This window comes from Neoarius graeffei, chromosome 25 (genome assembly GCF_027579695.1).
Source record: "Neoarius graeffei isolate fNeoGra1 chromosome 25, fNeoGra1.pri, whole genome shotgun sequence".
Lineage (NCBI taxonomy): Eukaryota > Metazoa > Chordata > Actinopteri > Siluriformes > Ariidae > Neoarius > Neoarius graeffei.
In genome coordinates this window covers 39018590-39045614 of record NC_083593.1, presented here as the reverse complement: position 1 = coordinate 39045614, position 27025 = coordinate 39018590, and the positions used below count along the sequence as shown (strand labels likewise).

General features: G+C 41.3%; 1 protein-coding gene across 8 annotated transcripts in view; it reads left to right on the top strand.

Moving 5' to 3' along the window:
* The window catches only part of psd3l (pleckstrin and Sec7 domain containing 3, like), a 504243-nt gene that overhangs the window by 414564 nt on the left and 62654 nt on the right, over positions 1-27025 (top strand). For 7 of the 8 annotated variants that reach the window (XM_060908177.1, XM_060908176.1, XM_060908179.1 and 4 more), the window contains one exon: positions 16171-16214. In XM_060908177.1, coding sequence (XP_060764160.1) covers positions 16171-16214 — 44 coding nt within the window. Of the gene's footprint in view, positions 1-3649; positions 4092-16170; positions 16215-27025 lie in introns of those variants that run through there. The other variant, XM_060908182.1, reaches the window with a different exon arrangement.

Sequence of the window (27025 nt, the reverse complement as noted above, 5' to 3'; positions counted from 1 at the left end):
AAGCGCTATGCTTAAGTCCTTTCCATCCAAACCGTTCTTAATATTTTACTTCCAAAAAAGCCTACAAAAGTTGGGACCGAGATGATCCTGTTTAAAGCCAATAGGGACGTGTGTCTGCTTTTTATTTGGTACAAAAATGTGATGTTGAGCTCCGTCAGGATGTAATGAACCCTACACAGGGCACTTTGGAAAAGGGACACGCCCACATCACCATTTGTAGGATCATTCCAGACTGAAGCAATGAAAAGAGTTTTCGACTCGGTCAGAAAACAAACGAGCATAAGCAACATGGAGGCTTACTTTTAAATGGCGGTCATGTCCAAATACTGTATAAAACATTAAATTGTTGGGTGACACTGGAATTGCGTTCCCGCCTCACAGCTCCAGCGTTCCCGGTTCAATCCGAGCTGCTGGTTTTCACAAGTTCTCCCTTTCACCAGATTCTCCAGTTTCGTCCTAACTCCTACAAACATGCCAGCAGGTGGATCAGCTCCCTTGTACATGGTGTCTTGTAACAAAGTCTCATCCCATACAGCACGGTGTTCCCGGGATGTGCCTCGGATCCATCATTAAGAGATTGATGAAGATGAATGAACGAACAAATTGTATCCTCATTATCTCTAGCCGCTTTATCCTGTTCTACAGGGTCGCAGGCAAGCTGGAGCCTATCCCAGCTGACTACGGGCGAAAGGCGGGGTACACCCTGGACAAGTCGCCAGGTCATCACAGGGCTGACACATAGACACAGACAACCATTCACACTCACATTCACACCTATGGTCAATTTAGAGTCACCAGTTAACCTAACCTGCATGTCTTTGGACTGTGGGGGAAACCGGAGCACCCAGAGGAAACCCACGCGGACACGGGGAGAACATGCAAACTCCGCACAGAAAGGCCCTCGCTGGCCACGGGGCTCGAACCCAGGACCTTCTTGCTGTGAGGCGACAGCGCTAACCACTACACCACCGTGCCGCCCCCAAATTGTATCCTCAATTGTATAAAAGAGCTGAAAGTCGTGCAGTGACGAGTAAGCGCTCGCTTTCATTTTCATCACCAGTCATATAGGGTGTTCACACAGCACATATTTGCATGGATGCTGCACCGATGTATTTTGTTGCGATATATCTTACACCGGTGTAAATTTTGCGCAGCGTTCACACGTCACAACCCTGCTTACTAGAGAGAAGCGTGTTAGCACCGGTGCAGCCCCACTTGCGGTCACACGGCAGTTTCTGCGACCGTGTTATAGTAGCAAAAACTTTATTACTATCATTTCCTTTGATAGTAATAAAGTTTTGATATTTCCTTTTATTACTATCATTTCCTATCATTATTACTATCATTTCCGATAGTAATAATGCGGAAATGAAATATGCGCATGCGTGAAAATGTACTTCTTTTTCCCGGTTGTCATGGCATCACCAAGCGCCGGGAAAACAACGTGGATGAAGACACCAGTGTTGCCAGATATTGCTGACGTTTTCCTTCCCAAAATATGTTCAAATCCGCCAAAATGCACTTAAAACTGCCAAATCTGGCAACACTGGAAGACGCGCAGTTCTGTTGTTGTTGATATTTGCCATTTTGGAAGCGCAAAATACCAGGATGCAAATTATGCAATGCCCGTATGTAATCAACTCTCCTCACGCGTAGCGAGTCTACCCCTGTAGCGTTCAGACGTCCCATTTTATATCGGTGCTGCCCCGCAAACTAGCATTTACTCCGGAGTAAATTTCTTAAACCACCTCCCAAGCAGGGTTAGATTTGCACCGGTTTAAGCAGCTTTCAGGGGCTACACCGGGATAACTTTGTACCGTGTGAACGCTCTACCGGGGCAGCCCCGGTGCTACACCGGAGTAAAAGTTGACGTGTGAACACCCCTATAGCTACTGCATTTGTATTCACATGCTGCATCTGTGAATTTATCAACTCGGACCGAGGGAACTGCAGATCCTGAATGAGCTCGTTACTGAAGGTTTTGTTTTTGCCCTTTGGTTCGTTATTACTTGGAGATACTTGTTGTGAGTGAGTGCGAGACGATAACACACCAGCTTCAGCGTTGAAACAGTCCATCTGGCTGTTCATTTTGACTCGAACAGACACGGACCCCTCGGGGTTCTCACCGTGAATGATGGCGCCTTCGGACAGAGGAGGGCATAGCGAGGATCATTTCAGAGTGGACAGTGTGGACTCTGGTGCTGTTTACAGATTGAACATGTTCAGCGCTGCTATTATTTACGACTTTTAATCCGTTCGGTTATCGCTGGCTTTCATGGGATCTTGGTGGTGGAAGCGTATATTGTGATTACATTAATGGTATTTAGCAGACGCTCTTATCCAGAGTGGCGTACGACATACCCAGAGCAGCCTGGGGAGCAGTTGGGGGTTAGGCACCTTGCTCAAACCATTCACTTCAGCCATTCTTGGGAATTGAACCAGCAACCTTTTGGTTCCAAAGCTGCTTCTTTACCCATTACCCATACTTTTTTTCGTTTCTGTTTCCGGTTGAGAGTACGTCGTGCGCGTTCTGGCTGCCGCTTCTCACTGGAGCTCTTATTTTATTTATTTTTCTATTTTTTTTTTCTTTCTTTCCTGTGTGTTTGTGTAGTTTGGTGTTTGTTTGAGTGTTTTGTCTGCCGGTTGTGGTGTAGCTCCGGACCCAGTTTGGGGCGTCGGTTCCCTCCAGGCCTTGGTTCGCTGTGGGCGATGCCTGCACTCCCAGCTGTGGACTGCAGTGAGCCTGTTGCTCAATTTACATCGTGGTTGTCCAGTGCTCTGTGCTTTAACACTTGGCGTGATGTTCCGAGCGATGTTGCTCGGTGGCGTCGCGGCGGCTGTGCAGGCGGTTTGGGCCACACCAGCGCTCTGCGTGGCGGAGCTTCTCTGCTCGCTGTGTGGATCCACGGCGTGGTGTTCGAGCGATGTTGCTGACGGCGTCACGGCGGCGGTGCTGGAGATGTGGGACTTGTTTTCGTGTGCCTTTTGGTGGGACTGTGGCTGCTACACCACGGGAATTACATCCTGACCCCTACTTGGTGGACTTTTTTTATTTTTTATTATATATATATTTTTTCTTTCCTTGTCTATAATTGTAAAGCGTCCTTGGGTTTTTTGAAAGGCGCTATATAAATTTAACTTATTATTATTAGGCCATGACTGATGATGATTATGATGATGATAAAATTACTGATGGGTTATAATAGATTACTTGTTCAGCCCTTATACCCAGTTCCAAACAGGTTTCACAAAACAACAAATAATAATCCCCGAATTTTCGGACCGCTGTAAAATCTTTTGCTTTTGGGACGCTTTAGAAAATGCCACTATTGAGTGCCCTTAGTTCACATCCGAAGGGGTCTATGCACCACCATGTCACCCCTCTGTGCTCACTGCTGTGTGCTCGTCTGTTCTGCTGACTTAAATCTCGCTGTGTGCACATTAATAAACCTGATGCTGAGCCTCGAGAGTGCTGCGCTGTCACAGTTCAGACAAAAACCGAATCTCTCTTCAGCACTGGCTTAATCAAGAAGGGGAGGAAGCTGCTCCTCCCCTCTCCTTTATTTTTCCTCCCTCCCTCTTTCTTTTCCTTCTCTCTCTCTCTCCCTCTCTCTCTCTCTCTCTCTCAAACTCCCAGTCACTAGTAGCGTTGCTTCCAGGGGAACGAACGGCAGCTCTGAATCCAAACACTACTGGACGCGATGCTGGAGAGGGCAGTGCCTTTGCTGTTTTGAAGCAAGGAGACGCATCTGTGTGTGCGTGCATACCCGTGTGCAGTCGCTCCCACATTCTCTCCACTGTTCCTCCACTCTTCTTCCTTTTTTTTCCCCCCCCTTCCTTTGCTCTCACTTCTACAGGGACGTGTAGCATTTTCTCTGTCCGTCTCTCGTGCGTCTTAGCCGTGCGCTCGTGTCGAGGAGATGATCGGGGTAAACAGCGTTCAGGGCACGGGGAAGGTGCGCATGCGGGCCAGCGGTTCGGTCAAGTACAGCAGGGAGGAGTCGGTCCGGCGGCAGCCCCAGCACCGCTCCAAGTCCCTGAAAATGTCCAACTCGACCGAATTCACCACTGTGCAGCCCAAGAAGGACAAGGTAAAAAGAGCGAGGTTTGCAGTGAGGTTTCTGAAGTGCCTGTGATGATGATGTTGGTTTTTTTGCATTAAGAATGGATGAGCTTCTGGATTTGTCACCAGTTGATGGTGAGCACATGTTGCGCTTTTTTTTTTTTTTTAAATGAAGAACTACTTTTAATCAGTAATGTGCACACTAACACAGCAAGTCATAAGTTCTAATGCTGAGTTGTTGGAATTTTGCTTCAAACCAAACACTGCACTTTTTTTCTCTGAGTGAATTTAACCTCCAAGCAGTGATTGTCTCAAGTTGATGGATGTCTCTGACTGCAAGTCTTTTTTTTTTTTTTTTCCCCCCCCATCTGGCTGACGGGGAATAGATCAGTGTGTTGATGGTAGTCTGACATCTTGCTTTTCTTATGCACTGATGAGCTCCCTTGCCTGTGGCACACTCGAATGCCCCCTTTTTCCATTTTCACCACTCTTTCTCTGTCATTTAATCACCGGTGACACCAGACGTGTAATTTTGATAACGTAACACGCTCACCTGTTCCCCACTCAGCCTCCCACTCTTCCTGCAACTCCTCCGTTTGCTCTTGGTGGCACGCCGTGTGCGTTTCTCACACCCAGTGTCCCAGAACGTTGGCTTAAAATGCACCTTGTAGAATGGAAATCTGTTGTGCATGAATGTGTGAGTGAACCTGTGGAGTTTGCTAAAGAGGTTTAATATCAAGGTGAATGGAACAGCTCGCGTCGATAAAACCGCACATGAACATCTGGAGGGAAAATCCTGACCATGTTGTGGTAAACATTTTCCGATGTTCTCAAGTCATATCCTGTACACACATTCTTTCTCTTCGTATATTTTATATATGATATGATATCCTTATTGTCTGTTTTATAGAGGATATTAGAATACGCCACACCAGAGCAGTTGTTTTCCCGCATTTCATTTTCATGGTGCATCTACTGTAATGTGTCCATTTTTCTCTTCATAGTAGGACGCGACAGTCTCTTTGTGCGTCACGCAGGGTTTGAGTCCTCAGGTCTCCTGCTGCCACTTGTCAGTGCTAATGGTGACCAGAAGAGGGGGTTAAACATACAGTAATGATTAAACGCAGCCACACTGAAGGTGCTTTCATGTTTCGCCTTTGTGATAAATCACGTTTTGGTGCTTTTAATGGTGACATGTCCAAATGTTTGTTTTCTGCGAGCGCTAGTGAGCAAATGAAATTAATTAGAGCACACATGTTTTTCCTCAGTCATTAAGTCATAGGACGGGTTAGATGTCCACGCTTGGGATTCTTTAGCAGCTTTTGAAAGATTTGTACTTATTTAAATAATTTTAATACATTATGCAGTGTTAATCTGTTAGGTATCGGATCAGAACGTGTGAAGAAAACCACACGACTAAGTTTGTATCTAAATTAGGGATTAGCAATGCTTCACTTGATGGCCACTACAGTACCATTTTGAATGATTTGGCACGAGATGAAACGGGCAATGGCGAGAGTATTTTTGTCCTGATATGGAAAAAAAAAACATTTGCAGTGTTTACTGTACATTGTGCATATCTTACTCAATGTGCACAATGTAAATATAATCGCGTTCTTACCAGTTGTATCTAGTCTTGGTCTAGTATAGTGTAGTGTGATATAATGTATATTATTATACATACGGGACACTTTTTCGATGGAATAAAAACGTGTTCTATTCCGTTCTAGCGGGTTTCGTTCATTTGGTTTGATAGCATGCAATATTGTTAGCATATCGCTTATCCTACGTGCATTACGTCACTCTACCCAATGGAGAATGAGCGTTGAATATGGTTTACGATATTGCATGGTTGTCAAGACAACATGACGTCACACGTCGGAGACGTAAAACTTCCATGTGAGCGAGTGACTGGGACAACTTGTAAACAAACATGGCCGCCAGGTTTGCTTCGTTAAATACAGAAGATTTTGAGAGGATTTTGAAAGAGAAAGACACATTGAACACCCGAAAGGAATGTGTATGAATAATAATAATAATAATAATAATGGCTTTTTTTCATGGTATCTCAGATATTTCATTCAGCTAGCATGATATAGAACTCTTCTTTGACTCGTTCAATAACGTGCTAGCTGATCAACGCCATCCAATATTATTTAAGTATAGTGTTGTGTAGTGTAATATGTTTGGTTATTGTATGTAGGGTTTTTTTTCATTATCAGTAATAAAGATAAAGAAACATTTAAAGGTTGAACTCTAGTGATGAGGCTGTGTAGCTTTGGAGCCACAGTTAAAGTGGGACATCACGTCACATGCTGTCACAGTGGGGCAAAAAAGTATTTAGTCAGTCACCAATTGTGCAAGTTCTCCCACTTAAAAAGATGAGCGAGGCCTGTAATTTTCATCATAGTTATACCTCAACTATGAGAGACAAAATGAGAAAAAAAATCCAGAAAATCACATTGTCTGATTTTTAAAGAATTTATTTGCAAATTATGGTGGAAAATAAGTATTTGGTCAATAACAAAAGTTCATCTCAATACTTTGTTATATACCCTTTGTTGGCAATGACAGAGGTCAAATGTTTTCTGTAAGTCTTCACAAGGTTTTCACACACTGTTGCTGGTATTTTGGCCCATTCCTCCATGCAGATCTCCTCTAGAGCAGTGATGTTTTGGGGCTGTCGCTGGGCAACATGGACTTTCAACTTCCCCCAAAGATTTTCTATGGGGTTGAGATCTGGAGACTGGCTAGGCCACTCCAGGACCTTGAAATGCTTCTTACGAAGCCATTCCTTCATTGCCCAGGCGGTGTGTTTGGGATCATTGTCATGCTGAAAGACCCAGCCACGTTTCATCTTCAATGCCCTTGCTGATGGAAGGAGGCTTTCACTCAAAATCTCATGATACATGGCCCCATTCATTCTTTCCTTTACACGGATCAGTCGTCCTGGTCCCTTTGCAGAAAAACAGCCCCAAAGCATGATGTTTCCACCCCCATGCTTCACAGTAGGTATGGTGTTCTTTGGATGCAACTTGCATTCTTTCTCCTCCAAACACGACAAGTTGAGTTTTTACCAAAAAGTTCTATTTTGGTTTCATCTGACCATATGACATTCTCCCAATCCTCTTCTGGATCATCCAAATGCTCTCTAGCAAACTTCAGATGGGCCTGGACATGTACTGGCTTAAGCAGGGGGACACGTCTGGCACTGCAGGATTTGAGTACCTGGCGGCATAGTGTGTTACTGATGGTAGCCTTTGTTACTTTGGTCCCAGCTCTCTGCAGGTCATTCACTAGGTCCCCCCATGTGGTTCTGGGATTTTTGCTCACTGTTCTTGTGATCATTTTGACCCCACGGGGTGAGATCTTGCATGGAGCCCCAGATCAAGGGAGATAATCAGTGGTCTTGTATGTCTTCCATTTTCTAATAATTGCTCCCACAGTTGATTTCTTCACACCAAGCTGCTTACCTATTGCAGATTCAGTCTTCCCAGCCTGGTGTAGGTCTACAATTTTGTTTCTGGTGTCCTTTGACAGCTCTTTGGTCTTGGCCATAGTGGAATTTGGAGTGTGACTGTTTGAGGTTGTGGACAGGTGTCTTTTATACTGATAACGAGTTCAAACAGGTGCCATTAATACAGGTAACGAGTGGAGGACAGAGGAGCCTCTTAAAGAAGTTGTTACAGGTCTGTGAGAGCCAGAAATCTTGCTTGTTTGTAGGTGACCAAATACTTATTTTACCGAGGAATTTACCAATTAATTCATTAAAAATCCTACAATGTGATTTCCTGGATTCTTTCCCCCCATTCTGTCTCTCATAGTTGAAGTGTACCTATGATGAAAATTACAGGCCTCTCTCATCTTTTTAAGTGGGAGAACTTGCACAATTGGTGGCTGACTAAATACTTTTTTGCCCCACTGTATATTCCCTCCAAATAGGCAAGTTGTTAGTTTTAGATTAGTTATATTACAACATTCTAATATTGGCAAAAGTTATCCGACGATAAATCACGATACAAATTTATGACCATTTGAATCAATGGAAAAAAAAAACAGCAGAGGGAGTCCGTAAACTAGCCAGCATACACATGACTTAACTGTCGGTGGAAGTAACGCAGCTCTGCACAAAAAACAGATCTAAAATGGGAAAGAGCTTGTGGGTGACTGCTGAAAGCTAAAGAAAAGAGAAGCAAATGGAGATTGTAAAATATTCAAAAGTTTATTAAGAAAAGCCCTTTTTGTTATGAACCTTTTCATTTTTAATAAAAGGAATATTTTAGCTAATAGGCTGTTATCTTTACTCCAACCTTTACAAATGTGGATAAATAATTATTGTTGGTGATTTAAGAAAATTATTATTTATGTATTTTTTTTTAATTTAACAAAAGGAATATTTAAGTTGATAAAGAGTAGGAACACAGACAAAATCAAACCAAATACTTTGCAGTGCAAAAATGTTGTTTATTGCTCACACTGTTGAGGGTGTAAACCTGATATTCTACATCACTGTTTCTCAAAGCGTGGTCCGCGAGTTGATGTCGTAAAATATCACGTTTTATCAGTGTTTCTCAAATCGCCTACGTGACTCCAAAAGTAAAGTTCTGAGTGGCACAGATGAGTTGTTTTCTGTATTGAATAAAGTCCGATGTAAATCCAAATAGTAGCCTATCATTTGAATTTGTTTGACATTAAACAAGCCAACAGTTTTGCGACACTGCCGATAGCTACATCACTTTAGGTTACGCTTTCATATCAACGTCATCTCTGAATGTGGAGGGAATGTAGAATGCGGAGAAATTACGAGTAACCAAATTAGACTTAGCATCAAATTGTCAAAGATAATGGATTGGTGGCTGAAGACGGGGTCAGTCAAAAGAAAAACACAAAAACATCTGGCATGAGCAAAGACAAAGTGCAAAGACATGATGGTTCTTTGTTTGAGAAAACAAAGCAGCGCAACCAGATCAATGTGGCCCCCAATATGAGAGTAAAACTTTCCAGTTTGGAGCCAGACATTGCTTCACTGATGTATCAGAATAAGCAGCACCATTCTTCCCATTAAGAGAAAGGCAACAGTGAGTGAGTTGGCTATACTATTTGTAAAACTGTCATTCATTAGTGTGTAATTTGTAATATAATTTTGAAATAGGCTCATTGTTTTTTGTTCGGGATATTTAGGGGGTTGGGTGGTCCTCGAATTTTTTTTTTATGGATAAAGTGGCCCTTGGTCTGAAAACGTTTGTTCTACATCAGAAACATTATCAAGAAATAATGAGCATTAAGGGCCTCTGCATGCTCTTGCAACAAGGCTTTTGCAGATAGCTTTTCGCAGACAGTTGTAATTTATCGTTGAGCGGGGAGTAATAGGCGTACGCGATGTTATTCACCGCCACAACACAAGGGGGCGCGAAGTCGCGAAATCGCTAGGAGTAGTTGGTGGGTGTGGTTAGTGGAGTGTTTATCCTCCGGTTACTTATAATGACTAGAACTGGAGTCGTATAGATGTACGTACTTCCTCACTTCCTCGATCAACCACTGTTCGTGCTGCTCCATCTTCGTTCGTGTTTTTAAAAATGGCGGTCGTGAAAACAAACTAAACCGGGAAAGTAAGGAAGCGGAAGTGCGTGTACAGCGGATGTAGAGTGGACCAATCAGAGCCGTCTTGTCTGTGACGCTGTCTGCGAGGCTTCTGCGGTGGTCACAATTTTTGGGAGGTGCGCGCAGAGCGTCTGCGAAGGGGGGGGCTACGCAGACGCCATCTGCGACCCCATCTGCGAGGACTGCGTTGTCAGCATAAATTGGCCTTAAGGCTATGCAGTCGTCACTTTCCCAGTAATACAGATCCTCATTTCCCTAAGTATGTATTGACGCACCTAGCTAGCTAACTATCTTGCCCAAGTTCCGAGTTCAAGTCCATTACCCACCACTTAAGTAGCTTTCCATCCGAAACATAGGACTCACTAATGAATTTATGATTTCTCCTGACTTACTGAATCCAGAAAGAAGAGAAACCATGTACAGGTAGTCGTCGACTTACGACTGCGTTTGGTTACGACTGACCGGTCGTAAACCGATCTGGTCGTAAGTCGGCCTGTGTTAAATGAATGTAAGTATATTGTGATGTGTAATGATATTGTAATCATCTTAAAGTCTTATTTTATCAACATTTTCTTATTTCATTACCTCGGCTCATTATTTGGTTTAAGTCAAACACTGCATACTCAGGGGTGAAAGTAACTTTTATTTCATGCGGTATATTATTTTGAGCCATAGTGCGCAGCGCGTGCCGAAAAATACACCTAATTATTTATTATTGTCTACTTATCAAGCATTCACGAGGACTTCTTATCACTCAGTAGTACTAGTATAGTACTTTTTTATCACACTATCACTCTTTCATCCACCTGTATCAGTTTTTAATGATAAATTGCAAACACATCATTTCAACAACACAATCGTTTTAATTACATTTTTTTTTAGCTGAACAGTTGAAAACTAGCTTTTCATTTTGGACATTGGACACGGAACAGTGTAACAGAACAGAAAAGTGAAAGTTACTTTGATTACCAGCTGCGCACGTTCTAGCACAAGATCTGGTTAAGCCGTACGCGCGCTGTAGCTCGCTCGTTGTTTGTCCAGCGAAACACTGCACACATAATAGAAGAGGCTGGATGCAGTGTTGCCAGATTGGGCAGTTTTAAGTACATTTTGGTGGGTTTTGAACATATTTTGGGCTGGAAACCGTCAGCAGTATCTGGCAACAGTGGCTGGATGCTGGGCGCTGCTGGGAGCTGGGGCAGAAACTGTTGTACGCTCAGCTGGGAAACACTTGCCAGTAGGGCTGCACAATTAATCGAATTTAATTGAAAATCGCGATTTTGGCTGCTACGATTAAATTAAATGAAAATCGCGATTTATTTCCATTTAAAATGCGAGCTCTGCTGCATATCTGATCAAGCACTTTTTGACCAGTACTCTGCCAAACCATTAGGGGCGATCCGACGCATGTAAGGTCATTACTCCGCCTAAATAAGCAAGCAAGCCAAGCCAAGTGTTGCCAGATTGTGCGGTTTTAAGTGCTTTTTGGCGGGTTTTGAACATATTTTGGACTGGAAAACGTTAGCAGTATCTGGCAACACTAGCCAAGTGCACAGAGCTTCAGTGCAGCGGTTTCTTCTTCAAGGGGCGATAGCGTGAGAGTAGGTAGCAGATTGAGGTGAGAGAGAAAAGCTAACTATGTCGGAACAACAGACTATTTAGCGCTGGAGGCAATGTTGTGACCTGCCTTCGCTCATGTTTAAAGCCAGAGCATGTTGATAGGCTGGTCTTTCTAGCTAAAAACTTGTAGGCCTCAGTATAATGCTATGTAATTGCAATTGAGTTTTCAGTTCCTTCATCCTTTGGTAATTTCTTGGATAAATTTCATTTATTTGTCATTTGGAAATCAGAATTTCTCTTTTAAATTTCATTCTGCACTGAAAGCTGTTCATATTGTTTGTTTGAATATAGTGAAATAAAATTTAAGTGATTTCCCTAACATCAAGAATAATCGTGATTGATAATCGCGATTACAATTTTGATCAAGATAATCGTGATTATCATTTTTTCCATAATCGTGCAGCCCTACTTGCCAGTCATAACCAGATGGTCGTAAAGTCGATCGGTCGTAAGTCGCATAGGTCGTAAATCGACGACTACCTGTATTCGATACTCAGAAGATTCAGGCTCAAGCTTTCTATACGCTAGAATTCACGTCCACTTGGTTTTTACTACAACGTCAGCCATTTTAAGATGCACCAGAACATACTATAAGACTTGTTTTAATAAGACTGACTGCGTGTCTGAAATCACACCCCATTCACTATTCAGCACGCTAATTAAGGAGGGTCCAGTTTCAGGTGATCTTAACAGGGAAATGTAGAGTAGAACACCATTTAGGACATGGTTATTATTTTCAGGTGTTTGTATGGTACAGCCCCAATAGCTGAGGGACTGTGTATTCCCATAACGCATCCACGAAATGGCTGGGGGCGAGTTTACAAATGTGACATTCAGGTGTGCAGTTGAATAAAGCATGCATGGAGTTGTGTTATATGTACCATTTTAGATAGAAGCTATTTATTTATTATCCATGTGCTCTTCGCCAGACCTCGCTGAAGGCATTATTGCTAAATGTTGACTAGCTGGCTTGCTAGTGGGCAGTTTAAATTACCAGACAAAAGTTTGGACACACTTTCTAATTCAATGGTTTTTCTTTATTCTTGTTAATTAAAAGTCACGTCATGTCTTAAATGATGGATGTCGTTTCTCTTTACTTACCTGTTCGGTTCTTGACATAATATGGATTACGACAGTTATGGAATAGGGCTATTTACTTGAATTTTATTATTTACTATTAGATCTCAAGCTCATTAAGAAGGCAAGAAATTGCGCTAATTAACTTTTGACGAGGCACCTGTTAATTGAAAAGCATTCCAGGTGACGACCTCATGAAGCTGGTTAAAGGAGAACTGGAGTCATTTTTAAACTTGCTTTATTCCTTAATTAACGTGTTATTCAATTACGTTTTCGGTTTTAGTAACCTTATGTCGTGACTCATATTGGCAACTAATTGCGATTAAATATTCTACTCATCGGCCTATTCGGTTTTCAGCCGTGTTGAATTTAGTTCGTTTGGTCCACGGCAGGCGTCGCTTATCCGCGCGATCTTCACAAGACTTGTGCGAGACTTCGAAACGTGAAGTGTCAGACAGGTGTCAGTGGCGCCATTTTGAAAACTGTTTGCCAAACGAAATATTGCACAAAAACGAGTTTAAATGATGATTACTGCCTACTTTTTTCAAACTTTCCTGATTGCTATCAAAACAAACAAAACTTCCGGCTTGATTACGTCAGCATTCGAAAGAGGGCGCGCGCGTCTTTTGACAACGTTGGCAGATGTCGGTGACTTGGATTTCCGCTGTACGTTTTACTTCCGTCCTACAATGTCTCGCACAGGTCTCAACAAATCTCGTTTACGGCCATTGCTTTGACATATGGACTGATATATTACAGAGCAGATTTCAAACACTCAACTTGCTATAGCAGGGACAAAATAGTGATCAAAAATGCATTCCGACATTTAATAAATAGAATTTTGATAATAAAAAATTAGCCTTCAGTTCTCCTTTAAGATAATGCCAGTAGGGTGCAAAACGTCATCAAGGTAAACGCTGGCTACTTTGAAGAATCTAAAATCTGGAACATTTTTGGGGGTTTTTTAAACAATGTTTTTATTTACCATATAATTATGGGCACGAGTGTTTTACTAGGAAATACATCATTCGTATTTTTCATACGAGCTACATCCGGGACATGGAGAACCAAAACTGTGACATAAATCTCTGTCACTCATGAAGAAATCGATGAATTTTTTTTATAAATTTGAGGACTTTGTTTGTGAATGTGTCGATATAATAAAAAGAAACTCACACGTTGGCTTGAAGATATGAAGTTTATCTTCTCGTGTTGAAAAACTCGTATTTTTCATACAAAATACATCGCGAATCTGAGTGACATATTGAAATAATATTGACTGACTTTTTTTATGGTATATCAGGTATATTCCGTTCAGCTAGCATGATATTGAACGAGTCGAAGACAAGTTCAATATCATGCTAGCTGAATGGAATATATCTGATATACCATGCAAAACAGCCAGCCAATATTATTATTAGTAGTAGTATTATAATACACATTCCTTTCGGGTGTTCAACACATCTTTCTCTTTCAAAATTCTCTCAAAATCTTCCGTATTTAACAAAGCAAACCTGGTGGCCATGTTTGTTTACAAATTGTCCCAGTCACTCGCTCACACAGAAGTTTTACGTCTCTGACGTGTCGTCTTGACAACCATGCAATATCGTAAACCATATTCAACGCTCATTCTCCATTGGGTAGAGTGCTGTAATACACGTAGGATAAGCGATATGCTAACAATATTGCATGCTATCAAACCAAATGAATGAAACCTGCTAGAAGGGAATAGAACATTTTCTTTCATTTTCTTTCTTTTGTATGTACAAATAGTTACATACATTTTTATACATGTTCGAAATAAAATAAATTCATTCATTCATTCATTCAACATGTTTTTATTCCATCAAAAAAGTGTCCCGTATGTATAATAAATGTTATTTACCAGCTTAAGGTCGGTCCGTATCGTGAAATACCATGACTGAGGTCTTGAAAGTACTGAACGAGGCCCTCTGGGCCGAGGTCAGTATTTAAGGCCGAGGTCACAGTATTTGACCATACGGACCGACCTTAAGCTGGTAAATAATATATTTATTTTTTTCTTTACCAAATTCTAACAGAAAACGAGAGCGCCCGAAAGGGAAAACCGAGCCGAGCCACCATTTTGAATCCTCATTCACGGCTGTAATGCAAATGGCTTCCTCCTCGGTATACAAGTGCACTTCCATGGCAGGAAAAAAACTACATTTTGCCACCTATGTAGTCCCCTATTTATACAAAATTGAGTCATTCAGGATTCAGCCATGTTTTTGCTCAGCGTTAGCAACAGTTACAGGTTTTTAGCTTTCTCCTGCAATGTTTTCTTTTATTTCTTCTTCCTCAGGGTAGTAAAACTCGCTTTCGCTGTGAACACTGTCGTTATCACTATCCATGCTGTAAAATTAATGCTATTCTCCTGAGAAATGCTGGCAAAAATTTACAAGATTTTTGATAAAAATCTTATAAATCTTATAAAAAAGATAAATGTTGGCAAAAATTGCTACTATGTTGTTTGTTGTTGTGAACGAGCGAGTAGCCAGAGGTCCGTAACCGGGGTCCGTATCGCTCACCAGCCAGTCAGAGCGCAGGACTTGATGGAAACCGGACCGTGAAAAAAATAATACCTGATATTTCACTCCGATGACATCACTCCCAGTGTTTTCCCGCTGACTTGAAGCGCGTTGTCGAAATGGCGAACAGGTTGAAAATTAAAATTCTTTTGATTAACTTGCATTTTTTTCTGGATGTGTCCATATAATATAAAGAACCTGATATGGTGGCGCAAAGATATGAAGTTTATCTTCTCGTGTTGAAAACATTTTCGCTTTTGCATCAGTCACTTGTGAATATGTTCATCACTCGAAAATAAACGTCGTATCTTTGTGCAGCCGTGTCACATCGTCTAGATATGTTCAGTGTGTCATTTCGTAGTTTTGATGTCTTCAGTATTGTTCGACAATGTAGAAAATAAAAAATACAGAAAAACCTACGAATGAGTAGGGGTGTCCAAACTTTTGACTGGTACCGTATGTGTTGGAATGGATTGAGAGCTCTTTTGTCAAACACGCGAGTCTGGGGTATGCCATAGGTGTTGTGTTTCTCCTCAGTGCTCACATGCTGGTTAACGCAGCTCTATCAGAATGGAGCTCTTTTTGGTGGAGCTTTATTTATGGTTCATAAATGGTCTAAAGCTGGCAGACGTTTGAGTGTCCTGCCCTTCAAAAAGGAAAAATTGATATCAGGATTATATCAAACTCTACATACACGTATGCCAGTGTAATATTTGAATTTCTGCGGTCATCATAAGTGCACGGTCAGTATCAGATTGTGGTTGCAATCCCACAATTAGATTTAAAGTCACTCGAGCTTTCTGCGTCGCTCAAGTATAGCGCGCTCACTATTTTGGTCCAAGTACACAACGCTGTGCCTTGAGGTTAGAGCCTGTGTACGTCTTCATTCTGCGAGCCCACAACAAAGAATCGAAGAGGTGCACCGGAGAGACACCGGACTCATGATTCAAAAAGGAAGTGGGTGGAGGAAGCCGTGAGACGAACACCCTGAGCATTACACTTCGCGACTGTAGCGTTTCACAGGAATCCGTTAACGGCAGGGCGAGGAACGTATGCAGCGGCGTAACGCGCGTGTTCCTCGAACCATTGTTCAGTGGAATTGAAATGGCGTTTTGTCTCGGGTGAATCATAAAACGCCTGAGAAAATGCGAACGCAACCAATATGTGAACGGTGGAATAGTAAATAATATGAGCAGCTGTGTTTAATTGTCATACTGATTTCCATCTCTCTCTCTTTTTTTTTTTTCCCTCCCCCTGCAGGCATTGTACAACTCGATCAAGAACGAGAAGCTGGAATGGGCGATGTATGTACCTTTCATTTACTTTTTTTAACACTACATTTATTATATGACTAGATATGTAAGGAATAAAACCCAGCAGGCTGTGCTGTTACAGGAAAATGAACGACAGTTGTAATTAAAATGATTCTCCTCTAACAACACGTCCAAGGGTGTTTTATTCCACTTTTATCACAGCAAATTGACAATGATGACACTTTTTTTTTTCATTAATGAAAGAATGTTTCTTACTTTTTAACATTTAGAGTTTTGTTTAATATTGTGGAACGTCAGGGGACCAAGAAGACTCTCGTGGTGAGGCAAGATAAATTAGGATTAAAACAACGTGGAGAGAAAAAAAGACACTTGTTTTGACTCAAGTTTTAGAGTTTGTTCAGTTTATAGCGAGCTCATCCATCCATCCATCCGTTATCTCTAGCCGCTGGGAGCCCATCCCAGCTGACTATAGGTGAGAGGCGGGGTACACCCTGGACAAGTCGCCAGGTCATCACAGGGCTGACACATAGACACAGACAACCATTCACACTCACATTCACACCTACGCTCAATTTAGAGTCACCAGTTAACCTAAGGCAGCTGGGCCATAGAAGGTGCATGCTGCACGCTACACGCTACACGTTCACGTGAAGAACCGGACCCTGGGCCATTAAACTTCATGCTTGGATGTTCACGTGTTGCGTCTGTTCTACTTTGACCGAGTAACCAACAATATGGACTCTTCGGATGACGACGATTGCCTCATTCTGCTTTTACTGAGACAGAGGAAGAGAAAAAGGAACAGAATTTGGAGCCGAGAACACTTCCTTCTGAGAGAAACCCGTGGTGAATTTCACCGAACATTCTATAATCTGCTTGACAATCCCGATGAAGAACTATTTTTCAATTATACCATTCAATTATATTTTTTCTCAAGTTTTCCCCTGAAAGCATAGAGTTATCTCCCTAGACCCGTTCTGATTGGCTGGCGCGGCGGTGACCGCATGCATTGACTGGAATTTCCATCTTCACGCCTAGAAAAAAGTGTGCATGTTCATTTCACACTTCACGCGTGAAGTGTGCAGCGTGCAACGTGAACGCCGTTCTATGGCCCAGAGCAAGTCATGCTACGTTTGTCCACTTTTCTTTACACGCGTGTAGCGTGTAGAGTGCAGCATGCAGCGTGCAGCGTGAACCTTCTATGGCCCAGCTGCCTAACCTGCATGTCTTTGGACTGTGGGGGAAACTGGAGCACCCGGAGGAAACCCACGCGGACACGGGGAAAACATGCAAACTCCACACAGAAAGGCCCTCGCCGGCCACGGGGCTCAAACCCGGACCTTCTTGCTGTGAGGCGACAGCGCTAACCACTACACCACCGTGCCATCATAACTAGCTCATATATCAAATATTTGTATAGTTATGTAAGTTTGTTTAAAAAAAAAACGCCCAAAGTGGCACAAACGTGTCTCAGGTTACACCGCTGGCATTAAACGGTTAACTGTATAAAATGGACTGCATTGGTTTGTTTTATAATCTTAAAGGGGAACTGAAGTCATTTTTAAACTTGCTTTATTTCTTAATTAACGTGTTATTCAGTTACGTTTTCGGTTTTAGTAACCTTATATCGTGACTCGTATTGGCAACTAATTGCAATTAAATATTATACTTATCGGCCTGTTCGGTTTTCAGCCGTGTTGAATTTAGTTCGTTTGGTCCACGGCAGGCGTCGCTTATCCGCGCGATCTTCACGAGATTTCTGCGAGACTTCGAAACGTGAAGTGTCAGCCAGGTGTCAGTGGCACCATTTTGAAAACTGTTTGCCAAACGAAATATTGCACAAAAACGAGTTTAAATGACGATTACTGCCTACTTTTTTCAAACTTTCCTGATTGCTATCAAAACAAACAAAATTTCCGGCTTGATTACGTCAGCATTCGAAAGAAGGCACGCGCGTCTTTTGACAACGGTGGCAGATGTCGGTGACTTTGATTTCCGCTGTACGTTTTACTTCCGTTCTATGACATCTCGCACAGGTCTCAACGAATCTCGTTTACGGCCATCGCTTTGACATATGGACTGATATATTACAGAGCATATTTCTAACACTCATAACTTGCTACAGCAGGGACAAAATAGCGATCAGAAATGCATTCCTATATTTAATAAAATAAGATAAATAGAATTTTGACAAAAAATTTGCCTTCAGTTCTCCTTTCAATGCATCAACTAAAAAAAGAGAGATGCAGTAGTAGTAATTGGGCAAAAATATGGTCATGGGATTCTTTTCATATGCAAACAGTGCCATTAAAAAAAAAAACAAATATATATTACTGGTATATAGTACCAGTCAAAGGTTTGTACACCCCTACTCATTCATAGGTTTTTCTGTATTGTGATTATTTTCTACATTGTAGAACAATACTGACGACATCAAAACTATAAAAACATATGGAGCATGTATGGAAATATGTGGTAAATAAAGTGTTTAAACAAAATATGTTTCATATTTTAGATTGTTCAAAGTAGCCAGCATTTACCTTGATGATGCTTTGCACACTATTGGCATTATCTTAATTAGCGTCATGAGGTCGTCACCTGGAATGCTCTTCAATTAGCAAGTGCTTTGTCAAAAATTAATTAGTGCAATTTCTTGCCTTCTTAATGCCTTTGAGATCAAATAGTAAATAATAAAAATACAGTAAACAGCCCCGAGAACAAGACTCCAACCGCGCCATTTGACGGTGGCTGTTTTAGCGCCATTAACATTAGTTTGTTCCTGAACGTGACGTATGAACAGGTGAATGTGCTTCTCTTTGTCAGGGAGTGTGAAGTATTCTGTTGGAGATGGATGTAAGTCCAGAAGGTGTGTTTATTAATACAAGTGAAGACAGTAAACAATCCAGAACAGCAGGCAGAATCGTAAAACAGTGAAACAGGCAATAGGTCGAGCGAGGCATAAACAGGCTATCGTAGACTCGGCCGAATCAAAGACGAGAAACAGGAAATCAGGCATCAGGAAACCAAACAAGGAAATAAGGCTCGGTAATGTGTCAGCAATGTAACTCAATACTTCACAAAGAAGTAAGTGTGCTTTCACTGTTTTTATATAGGCGCCCTGATTGCGCCTTAATCCTGTGCAGGTGTGAGTTGTTTATGGCGCGTGGGCGCAAGAGTCCGCTTGGCACACGCCTTGTCCGGAGCGCGCCTGAGAGTCTATCTGATGCACGCACCAAGGCGCACAGGTGTGACACTCTTGCATGAAATTAGTATAAAAATTAATGTAGATATAAATATCTTATGCCAAATTATTATGGCATGTTACAAAAAATAAAGAAAAAATCCGAGTCCTCGTTTCCAGTTTACGAGTCCAAATGCAGTTAATGCATGAGTCCAAGTCGAGTCAGGAGTCCTTAAAATTAGGGCACGAGTCAGACTCGAGTACTACAACCCCGATTCCAAAAAAGTTGGGACAAAGTACAAATTGTAAATAAAAACAGAATGTAATAATTTACAAATCTCAAAAACTGATATTGTATTCACAATAGAACATAGACAACATATCAAACGTCGAAAGTGAGACATTTTGAAATTTCATGCCAAATATTGGCTCATTTGAAATTTCATGACAGCAACACATCTCAAAAAAGTTGGGACAGGGGCAATAAGAGGCTGGAAAAGTTAAAGGTACAAAAAAGGAACAGCTGGAGGACCAAATTGCAACTCATTAGGTCAATTGGCAATAGGTCATTAACATGACTGGGTATAAAAAGAGCATCTTGGAGTGGCAGCAGCTCTCAGAAGTAAAGATGGGAAGAGGATCACCAATCCCCCTAATTCTGCACCGACAAATAGTGGAGCAATATCAGAAAGGAGTTCGACAGTGTAAAATTGCAAAGAGTTTGAACATATCATCATCTACAGTGCATAATATCAAAAGATTCAGAGAATCTGGAAGAATCTCTGTGCATAAGGGTCAAGGCCGGAAAACCATACTGGGTGCCTGTGATCTTCGGGCCCTTAGACGGCACTGCGTCACATACAGGCATGCTTCTGTATTGGAAATCACAAAATGGGCTCAGGAATATTTCCAGAGAACATTATCTGTGAACACAATTCACCGTGCCATCCGCCGTTGCCAGCTAAAACTCTATAGTTCAAAGAAGAAGCCGTATCTAAACACGATCCAGAAGCGCAGACGTCTTCTCTGGGCCAAGGCTCATTTAAAATGGACTGTGGCAAAGTGGAAAACTGTTCTGTGGTCAGACGAATCAAAATTTGAAGTTCTTTATGGAAATCAGGGACGCCGTGTCATTCGGACTAAAGAGGAGAAGGACGACCCAAGTTGTTATCAGCGCTCAGTTCAGAAGCCTGCATCTCTGATGGTATGGGGTTGCATTAGTGCGTGTGGCATGAGCAGCTTACACATCTGGAAAGACACCATCAATGCTGAAAGGTATATCCAGGTTCTAGAGCAACATATGCTCCCATCCAGACGACGTCTCTTTCAGGGAAGACCTTGCATTTTCCAACATGACAATGCCAAACCACATACTGCATCAATTACAGCATCATGGCTGCGTAGAAGAAGGGTCCGGGTACTGAACTGGCCAGCCTGCAGTCCAGATCTTTCACCCATAGAAAACATTTGGCGCATCATAAAACGGAAGATACGACAAAAAAGACCTAAGACAGTTGAACAACTAGAATCCTACATTAGACAAGAATGGAGCAACTTGTCTCCTCAGTCCCCAGACGTTTACAGACTGTTGTAAAGAGAAAAGGGGATGTCTCACAGTGGTAAACATGGCCTTGTCCCAACTTTTTTCAGATGTGTTGTTGTCATGAAATTTAAAATCCCCTAATTTTTCTCTTTAAATGATACATTTTCTCAGTTTAAACATTTGATATGTCATCTATGTTCTATTCTGAATAAAATATGGAATTTTGAAACTTCCATATCATTGCATTCCGTTTTTATTTACAATTTGTACTTTGTCCCAACTTTTTTGGAATCGGGGTTGTACAAGCCTGCTGTATAATTAATTTAAAAATGCAAAAAAGATTGCTGGTGCTTTTATTTAAGATCTACACAAATCAAAAAGATGCCAGGGTTCCAAACCTATGGATAATTACATTTTACTTTCCAGGATTATTTTGGAAAATAGTAAACTAGATTTTTAGAAAAGTTATGGCTTTTCTTTTTTTTTCAATCACTTTCAAGCATCGATTTGTGGTTTAATATATAAAAAAGTGCAGAAGCCCAAACATTAAATCCATATCTTCTTCCATATACATAATACCTTACATTTACATAATTATGATAAATAGATGTATTTGTTTTTTTAAAAAAAATTATGAGAAAAATATTTTTCTTTTTTTTTTTTCCAGTTTCGTCTCCCCAGTTTTATCTTTGTCCAACTCCCACCCACCAGCCAGCTCTCCCCTACCACCCAGGGACAATAATCCTTCGAAAAACAATAGGGTCTTCGCACCGAACGGTGCTCGGGCCCTAATTACTGAAAACGTGTGTGTCATTTGGAACTTTTTCTACTTTTTATATTTGACTTGCATTATACGGGATTGCTCCGTGAATCCTGATGCATGATGTTTTAATCAACTCAAATATTAATTTAACTTTCATTTAAAGTCTTAATGCTGATTCGATTTAGTGTAATAGTCACCATTTGCGCTCCAGCAAACTCCGCGTTAGTTTTATAGGAGTCAAAGATCTAGACAAACGCGTGCGCGATTTTCACACGCTGTATGTTCCGAGGCAAATGATTGGCTTGGTGACGGTTGAGACAAGAGCCGTAATTAACATCAGCAAAAAACATCACGTTAGAATGAAGCTGTCTTCCTGATAACAATGATCGTGTGAGGCTGCTCCATTGTAGCATAGGTAATCTACCAAATTACAGCCTGCTGATTTAAAGAGCCTCTCTGCCTGTGGGTCGGTCATATGCAGTACGGTTCATTTATACATCTCGCTCTTGTTTTTCTTGATATGACTGGATTATGTAGTCGTATAGTGATCCAGTGCTCAAACAGCACCAGCTATCCCTTAATCATTTAGCTATTAATGGCGTCAAAATCCATGCTATATGTTTCATAAATACATTGTCAGTAAACAGGAAGTTGATGTGCGACAGACCTGAAAACGGTATACATGATATAGAACCCCAAGCTGAAGCTCAGTACCAAATATCAAGCAGTTGTGATTTGTAATTGCTGAGAAAAGTGTTAGGAAAATTTTGTAAATCCACCCTATATGTTTCGTAAATACATTCGGTCGGTAAAAAGGGTGTTTCGGACAGACAGACAGAGGTAAACCAGTATTACACCCCCCACCCCTCGGAGCAGGGGTATAATAAATATTATTTATTATTATTTATTACCCCGCTCTGAAGGAAGATGGGTATACTGGTTTACCTCTGTCCGTCCATCCATATCACCACATTTCCGTCTGTCCATAACACCCTTTTTCTCAGCAACCACAAATCATAGCCACTTGGTACCGAGCTTCAGCTTGGGGTTCTATACTGTGTGTACCGTTTGCAGGTCTGTCACACATCAACTTCCTGTTTACCGACTGAATGTATTCACGAAACATATAGCATGGATTTACAAAATTTTTGTAGCACTTTTTTCAGCAACTACAAATCACAACTGCTTGATGTTTGGTATCGAACTTCAGTTTGGGGTTCTATACCGTGTGTACTGTTTTCAGGTCTGTCACACATTGACTTCCTGTTTACTAACTGAATGTATTTACGGAACATATAGCGTGGATTTCATAACACTTTTTTCAACAACTACAAATCACAACTGCTTGATATTTGGTACAGAGCTTCAGCTTGGGGTTCTATACCGTGTGTACCGTTTTCAGGTCTATCCCATATCGACTTCCTGTTTACCGACTGAATGTATTTACGAAACATATATTGTGGATTTGCAAAATTTTCGTAACATTTTTCTCAGCAACTACAAATCACAACTGCTTGATATTTGGTACCGAGCTTCAGCTTGGGGTTCTATACCGTGTGTACCGTTTTCAGGTCTATCCCATATCGACTTCCTGTTTACCGACTGAATGTATTCACGAAACATATAGTGTGGATTTACAAAATTTTTGTAACACTTTTCTCAGCATCTACAAATCACAACTGCTTGATATTTGGTACCGAGCTTCAGCTTGGGGTTCTATACCATGTGTACCGTTTTCAGGTCTGCTGCACATCGACTTCCTGTTTACCGAGTGAATGTATTTACGAAACATATATTGTGGATTTGCAAAATTTTTTTGTAACATTTTTCTCAACAACTACAAATCACAACTGCTTGATATTTGGTACCGAGCTTCAGCTTGGGGTTCTATACCATGTATACCGTTTTCAGATCTGTCACACATTGACTTCCTGTTTACTAACTGAATGTATTTACGGAACATACAGCGTGGATTTTGACGCTATTTCAAGAAGCAAAATGCTATTTCAAAATGACCGTTTACCAGGATGCTGTTTGAAATCCCTGGGGAGAGACACTGCTCTTTACTTACTTGTTTCAGGGTTAATTATTTTTTGAGGTCAACATTCATAATAAGTGTCCTATTCCATCGTTTGCTTGCATTCTGATATAAGCGAGAGTGGAGGGATACGTAAGTGAGCAGTAGCTCACAGCTGATCTTGTTACATTATGGATTATTTTGGATAACCGTTTGCTTTCCAGAGAGTCAAACTTAGAGTTAGCATCAATACTACATCAGTGCAGAATTCAGTTTCAACAGATCTCATGTAATAGCTGTATGTGCATCCTAGTTTGTTTGGCTTTTTTTTTTTTTTGAAAAGCTTTCAACAGCCTTGACTACGGGATGCTGGCTAATATGTAATTTAGTCAGGAAACTGGCAAGCAGCACATCATTTATCTCGACCCCTACCGTCCATGTTAGCGCTGCCCAGATTTGATCTTTGAACACGAGCCAGAGGAAAATGTGAGCAGGCAATTCTTTCAAGGTCAGTATTAACTGTCCAGTTAAAGGTGATGCTGAAGATCTGAGGAAGTGTGCGCAAAGGTGATCATATTCTGAATTAAATTGAGCACTTTTGATTAAAATAAGATTAAAGTTGTGTGGGTTGTTTCCCCCCCCAGCGTTCTTCAGGTGACTGTAGACTTCTACACATGGCGGACGTGAACGGATGTGCTTTTTTTTTTTTTTTTTGTTCTCATGAAAGGGATTTTGTCTTTGCGTTAGAGTTTTGCTCTGACCTTCAGCTGACCTTGGCTCGGAATGTAGCATCTGGTGCCACTGTTCTCGCAGACAGCTGCTTCACTTTAATAAGTGTGTGTGTGCTGTCTGTTGGCCTGCTGCAGAGTGACAGAGGAGGTTTCTGCCTGCTGCACCTGCCCAGATTGCCAACATTAAAGGAGACATATTATGGAAAACTCACTTTTTCAGTGCTTGTGCACATACAGTACATTTAAGTGTGTGGAGTGTCTACGAGCCAGCAAACTCTGAAATTAGGCACCCAGTTAGTTCCTTTTGGGCTGCCTATTTTAGAAAACATGAGCTTCGACAAGCCGTTCAGATTTCTCTCCCCTTTCTATGTCCCAAGTGGAGCTCATTAGAATTATCCCACCCCCTTATCTGTGCATCTCCACTCATGGCTTGAGAACTGCTTTTGTAAATGAATATTCATGAGGAAAGTGCTACGTGATTGCCAACAGAAGAGGAGGCGGGGTGAGCAGTGGCTCATTATCCTTTAAAGGAACAGGCACTCAAATCAACTGTTTAGAACAGGGCTGTTTAGATATGGGGAGAAGGGAGCTGGGGTGCTTTATCTTTGTGGTATTTTGACCAAAGCACGTCACAGACATTTCATTAAAGTGAACGTAATGTCCCTAAGCCACGCTTTTTTCCTTGTACAAAGCAACAATCATTATGTTGATTGACCATGTGTTTTCGAACCATAGCTGATCCAAAAGGCCATAAATTAACGGAAAAATCAATAAAATCAGCCGATTTTTACAGAATCTGCCGAGACTGATCCGGAAGATCCCGAAGGGGTGATTATCAAGGATGTTCCGGAGTAAATGGTTATCTTTTCAAGCCCCCAAGATGAAAAACAGATGCCAGTTCACGACAGTCCCACTCACCACCGATAGCGCACCACCAGCCAGAGAGATCTGGAAACATAGATTGGTTTGTGGATTTTTATTCTAATCTGGCCGCTGCAAAATACAGGTAGTCGTCGACTTACGACTGCGTTTGGTTACGACTGACCGGTCGTAAACCGATCTGATCGTAAGTCGGCCTGTGTTAAATGAACGTAAGTATATTGTGATGTGTAATGATATTGTAATCATCTTAGTCTTATTTTATCAACATTTTCTTATTTCATTACCTCGGCTCATTATTTGGTTTAAGTCAAACACTGCATACTACACTGCGTACAGTACAATTCGTTTAATATGTGCAAAACAAAAAATACAAAATACAGGTGTGGAAAAATAGAAAACATTTTAGTTTGAAACATAGCAAAATACAAATGTAAAACATAGCAAAATACAAAATTTAGTGACCGCTGGGATCACTGGTGCTTGGCTGTGGGTCGTCTACGTCAAAATCAGCTGTTGCAGCGCTCGGGCTGGCGGGAGGATTTGCTCGTTTCATAAACCAGGAGCTGGGGCGGAAACTGTATGACGGAGTGCGCGAGGGCGCGCGAGAGAGACTGCGCATGTGCCTGGAGCTGGGGCGGAAACTGTTGAACGTGGCGAGAGGTGCTGCCAGGAGCTGGGGCGGAAACTGTCGTACGCTCAGCTGGGAAACGCTTGCCAGTCATAAACAGATGGTCGTAAAGTCGATCGGTCGTAAGTTGCATAGGTCGTAAGTCAACGACTACCTGTATAGGGAAAATATTTACATGTACCTCAATAAATGCAGAAATATAATCTTTAAAACGTATACTTATTCAGTGTAATTACTGAAAGAAAATATAAAGTGGGCGATAATAGGGGAATCAACGAACTGTCCAAATCTCAGATCAAATGTCATTTATTAAATCAATGAGTTTCTTTTTTTTTTTTTTGCTCCAATAATTCCCATGTGGTCGTTCTGGTGGTGGTGAACACTTCATGAATCAGATTTATTATTAGTAGGCGACACAAAATCACCCCGCTTCGTTTGCACAAACTTCACCCACTGTCGCTTTAGATTAGTGTCATTTCTCGGAAATTCGTAAACCGAATGTCCTGATGTATATGAATTTGAACATCCAAATAACACCTCACTTTCCCATCGTTATTTTTGTAAGATTCCAACAACAATATCCAATTTCGGCGAGTAAACAAGCACGGAGTCAGATGAACGGAAATGACCCAGATAACCGGGGTTCTGTGTGTGACGTCATGCGAGATCAGCCCTGAGGCAAGGCTGCCTTTTTCTAGGATTTGGACGCTGCGATTTATTGATAGTTTTGTGCTTGATAATAAAATAATTAATATAATTTTCCCCCTGCTTTATTAATTCATTTTGGTCCTTACTAATGATATACAGTGCTCAGCGTAAATGAGTACACCCCATTTGAAAAGTAACATTTTCAACAATATCTCAAAGAACACAAACAATTTCCAAAATGTTGACAAGACAGAGTTTAATATAACATCTGTTTAACTTATAACATGAAAGTAAGGTTAATAATATAAACTTAGATTACACATTTTTCAGTTTTACTCACATTAGGGTGGTGCAAAAATGAGTACACCCCACAACAAAAACTACTGCATCTAGTACTTTGTATGGCCTCCATGATTTTTAATGACAGCACCAAGTCTTCTAGGCATGG